Source organism: Amphiprion ocellaris, chromosome 5 (genome assembly GCF_022539595.1).
Source record: "Amphiprion ocellaris isolate individual 3 ecotype Okinawa chromosome 5, ASM2253959v1, whole genome shotgun sequence".
In the NCBI taxonomy this organism is placed as follows: domain Eukaryota; kingdom Metazoa; phylum Chordata; class Actinopteri; family Pomacentridae; genus Amphiprion; species Amphiprion ocellaris.
In genome coordinates, this window is record NC_072770.1 from 19,701,740 (window position 1) to 19,706,766 (window position 5,027).

The window sequence follows — 5,027 nt, forward strand, 5'->3', positions numbered from 1 at the left end:
AAAGCACGTTTTAAATGTTGATATTTATTTAAGAAGTAATATTTTATATTTTCTTTTAAATATAGAAATGAAAATGGCGTTACTTTAACATACACACATTTGCTTGACATAATAAATAAAATAGAAAATGCGCTTCCTGAGGTTGACTCCTCTTCAGCCAATCACCGTCGTTGTTGTGGCCCTGTGACACCTAATGCTTCCTGACTTTCACCGTCTGCAGGAGCACGTCTCTTTTAAATGCCTGCAGGTGTGGACGCAAGAGGTAAGGCCTGAAACTAACCACCACATGTGGAGTCCAAAAATTAGTGTGACCGAGTATATTTTTATATTGTTAGTTTAAAGCGTGAGTGTCATTCACAGTGTGCAGTCCTGCACTATTTTTCGGGCCAATAAACGTTAGCACTGCATGCAACGCTACATGTGGTGCTAACGTTAATTAGCGTTAGCATGTGGCGCTAACGTTAATTAGCATTAGCTTTAAATGCAACGCTACGCATGTGAAGCTAACTTTAATGTTAGTTAGCCTAGCTTAGGTTAAGTCTGCATGTTTGCATTTACCTACCGAACTGTTTTTTTTCTTTAAGCGTTCTTTTAATGAAAAATTATCTTTGTGAGCAATTGAAATTATAGTAAGTTAATGTTATGTTAATGCACTCTGCAGATTTGCCATTTAATGAAACTTAGCTGCACAGTGTGTAAGTAAATGCTATTTGGCACAGTTTAAGTAAAAGTAGAAAAAGTGTCTGTTTGGGATTTTTTTCACTGGGCTGTATTGGTACATTAAAATGAAAAAGTAATCCATGACAAAAGACAGCTGTACAGTGGTCTGTTGATAGTGATATTACTAGTGTAATGAAAGTTAAACCAGACTATTTCACTTTATGTGTTTCTGTTTATCATTCCTACAGGCATTATCATTTGACTGCATGACAAAACAGAAATGGCCATGAGGCCGCAAAGGGCAAAAATAAAACCAAAAGAAGAAGCAAAATATTTTGCATCCCTGGGTAAAGACAAGGATGGATTTGAAGTGCAGTTTATTAATTCATACAAAGGTGAGTTAAGATATTCAGGATTGTCTGCAAAATTAGATTTTTAATTATTGTGTTAATCTTAACTTTTTCTGACAATCTCTATTCTGTGTGAGGTCGAGGAGTGTTCAGCAGGCGCTACTTTCAGAAAGGAGAGTTCCTCATAGAGTATCGTGGAGAAATAATAAGCAAAAAAGAACATGAAAACCGCCTTAGACTGTACCATGACGCCCTCAAAGTGTTCATGTTTGAATTTCGCCATGATGGAAAAAAATTATGGTAAATATAGCATCTCTTAACATTTTATTTCCCCCTTAGAAAAATAGCCTCAGCTTAGTAAAGGTCCACACTTATAAATTTGTTCATATATGTTTAATTACTGTCATAGTATAAAACCTTAACTCATCATAATTTTTGCTATTTCAGCATTGATGCAGCCAAAGAAGATAACTCCCTTGGGAGACTGGTGAACGATGACCACATCAGTCCAAACAGTAAAATGAAAACAATCGCAGTCACTGGAATACCGCATCTCTGTCTGTTCGCACTGAAGGATATCAAACCAGGAGAAGAGATAACGTACAACTACGGAGACTCTGACTGGCCTTGGAGGTTAAAGGTATAGATGGAATCTACCAGAATTTCACTGTTTTGGATTTACACAGTACAATTAAGCATGCCATGAATAATTTTCATGATCAGTCTTTTTATACCTTTGCACAATTTAGAGAATGATGAAAATATACACATTAGATAATGTACAGTACAATGTAAAAAATTATTGACCAGCAGTGGAACGTTTTCTTTTTGCATAATCTTGTTATGATGTATACTGCTAAACACACAATTACTGTACTAGCAAAGAAGTGTGTTCAAGCAAGACTAATTTTTCCTTGTATTATTTTCACAGTCTAGCCCAGAGAAGGAGCGGCTCTGCTCTGAGGTTTTGGTCAACCTCAGAGCAGACAATGCAACACAGATGGTAAATGCTGATTATGATGAAGGATTTTTTGTAATAGAGGAGCGATACTGGTAAATTTAATACTCGGGTGTTTTTAGTCATTTTAAACATTACCATAATGATGACCTTGACATCTGATTCTTCCTGTGAAAACACTGAACAGGTAAATTCATTACCAGAGCACCTTGTTCTAGGCAGTGTTGTCCTCCCCTACTAGCTTGGTTATGAGGTCAGATTTTAAAGTCAAATCTAGATGAGGACTATACCAGCTAACATTGTATCTAAGGAGGGCTACATCCAGTACATGCTGCACTTCTTAAGAATTAGTCATGTTAAACAGAGTGGTCCAAACATACAACAAACATAGAACTGTGTATGCCGAGAACACTGTATGAATGTGGAGAATATCTGAAGAGTCAAATTGACACAGCAGTAAGAATTGACCTCTTCTTCTTAGTGAAAGGCTGAATACATTTGTTATGTTGTCATATAGTCATGGTTCAGTGTGTGTTGTTGTGCATATATTATTGATTTGTTAAGTGACTACATGTGATTATTGTTATTATTTTTCATCTGAAGCGCTGATTGTTTTGTCCTGTGTTTTTTCTTTTTTCTTCTCAAGACTGCAACGGAGGCAGATTGCCAAAATTCTGCTGTGGCCATGACATCAGACTGCCTCAGACAAGATGAACAGGTGATTTTTATTGATTGTTGGTACTGCATTATTTTTTCAATAACAAACTGTATTCTCTGCATGTCAGTATTAAATACCATAGAGACACAGTCTTCACAGTGACTGTATTGGTCAGGTACACTGAATACTCAGGACAGTGTATACACTCTGTCCTTAAGATTAATGATGTGGGTTTGTATGTTTTGTATAGCTAAATATTGTAGACACACAGTCCTCACAGTAACTATAGTGGTCAGGTACACTGAATACTCAGGACAGTGTATACACTCTGTCCTTAAGATTAATGATGTGGGTTTGTATGTTTTGTATAGCTAAATATTGTAGACACACAGTCCTCACAGTAACTATACTGGTCAGGTACACTGAATACTCAGTACAATGTGTTGTTAGTGTTAATTGTTTTTTTTTTCTATCTGTGAATAACAATTTTTAATGTGGTAAAAGTGTCCTGCAGTGTCATCATCATCAGTGACCATTCCACCAGTACATAATTGTGTTGTAAACTCATACATACATACCACAAAGTGCAACCCTTGGTGCTAAAATTGTTTTTATTTCATTTTTTTCCTCTTCTTGGCACAAGGTTTCAGGTGCCACAGTTCTTAATCATGCTGCTGGGACCTTAACATCTGATTCTTCCTGTGAAAACACTGAACAGGTAAATTCATTACCAGAGCACCTTGTTCTAGGCAGTGTTGTCCTCTCCTACTAGCTTGGTTATGAGGTCAGATTTTAAAGTCAAATCTAGATGAGTACTATACCAGCTAACATTGTATCTACGGAGGGCTACATCCAGTACATGCTGCACTTCTTAAGAATTAGTCATGTTAAACAGAGTGGTCCAAACATACAACAAACATAGAACTGTGTATGCCGAGAACACTGTATGAATGTGGAGAATATCTGAAGAGTCAATTGACACAGCAGTAAGAATTGACCTCTTCTTCTTAGTGAAAGGCTGAATACATTTGTTATGTTGTCATATAGTCATGGTTCAGTGTGTGTTGTTGTGCATATATTATTGATTTGTTAAGTGACTACATGTGATTATTGTTATTATTTTTAATCTGAAGCGCTGATTGTTTTGTCCTGTGTTTTTTCTTTTTTCTTCTCAAGACTGCAACGGAGGCATTGCCAAAATTCTGCTGTGGCCATGACATCAGACTGCCTCAGACAAGATGAACAGGTGATTTTTTATTGATTGTTGGTACTGCATTATTTTTTCAATAACAAACTGTATTCTCTGCATGTCAGTATTAAATACCATAGAGACACAGTCTTCACAGTGACTGTACTGGTCAGGTACACTGAATACTCAGGACAGTGTATACACTGTCCTTCATAGTAAGATTACTGATGTGGGTTTGTATGTTTTGTATGGCTAAATATTATAGATACACAGTACTCACAGTAACTATAGTGGTCAGGTACACTGAATACTCAGGACAGTGTATACACTCTGTCCTTCATAGTAAGATTACTGATGGGTTTGTATGTTTTGTATGGCTAAATATTGTAGACACACAGTCCTCACAGTAACTATACTGGTCAGGTACACTGAATACTCAGTACAATGTGTTGTTAGTGTTAATTGTTTTTTTCTATCTGTGAATAACAATTTTTAATGTGGTAAAAGTGTCCTGCAGTGTCATCATCATCAGTGACCATTCCACCAGTACATAATTGTGTTGTAAACTCATACATACATACCACAAAGTGCAACCCTTGGTGCTAAAATTGTTTTTATTTCATTTTTTTTCCTCTTCTTGGCACAAGGTTTCAGGTGCCACAGTTCTTAATCATCTGCTGGGACCTTAACATCTGATTCTTCCTGTGAAAACACTGAACAGGTAAATTCATTACCAGAGCACCTTGTTCTAGGCAGTGTTGTCCTCTCCTACTAGCTTGGTTATGAGGTCAGATTTTAAAAGTCAAATCTAGATGAGACTATACCAGCTAACATTGTATCTACGGAGGGCTACATCCAGTACATGCTGCACTTCTTAAGAATTAGTCATGTTAAACAGAGTGGTCCAAACATACAACAAACATAGAAACTGTGTATGCCGAGAACACTGTATGAATGTGGAGAATATCTGAAGAGTCAAATCGACACAGCAGTAAGAATTGACCTCTTCTTCTTAGTGAAAGGCTGAATACATTTGTTATGTTGTCATATAGTCATGGTTCAGTGTGTGTTGTTGTGCATATATTATTGATTTGTTAAGTGACTACATGTGATTATTGTTATTATTTTTTAATCTGAAGCGCTGATTGTTTTGTCCTGTGTTTTTTCTTTTTTCTTCTCAAGACTGCAACGGAGGCAGATTGCCAAAATTCT

At 36.5% G+C, this 5,027-nt stretch overlaps 1 protein-coding gene across 1 annotated transcript; it reads left to right on the top strand.

Moving 5' to 3' along the window:
* Positions 1-724: 724 nt before the first annotated feature.
* Positions 725-3,868, top strand: LOC118469992 (N-lysine methyltransferase KMT5A-A-like). Its single transcript, XM_055010638.1, has 7 exons — positions 725-1,055; positions 1,148-1,310; positions 1,458-1,650; positions 1,942-2,013; positions 2,615-2,686; positions 3,270-3,344; positions 3,803-3,868. The coding sequence occupies exons 1-7, from the start codon at positions 941-943 to the stop codon at positions 3,866-3,868; spliced, it is 756 nt and encodes a 251-aa protein (XP_054866613.1). The 5' UTR covers positions 725-940.
* Positions 3,869-5,027: the final 1,159 nt, after the last annotated feature.

What these genes read in the sequence shown, in the direction of transcription:
- LOC118469992 (XM_055010638.1), top strand. Translation starts at nt 941, where the DNA reads ATGGCCATGAGGCCGCAAAGGGCAAAAATAAAACCAAAAGAAGAAGCA. An exon ending in GTTTATTAATTCATACAAAG is followed by an intron (nt 1,056 to 1,147) that starts GTGAGTTAAGAT and finishes ATTCTGTGTGAG; the next exon opens with GTCGAGGAGTGTTCAGCAGG. An exon ending in CATGATGGAAAAAAATTATG is followed by an intron (nt 1,311 to 1,457) that starts GTAAATATAGCA and finishes TTGCTATTTCAG; the next exon opens with CATTGATGCAGCCAAAGAAG.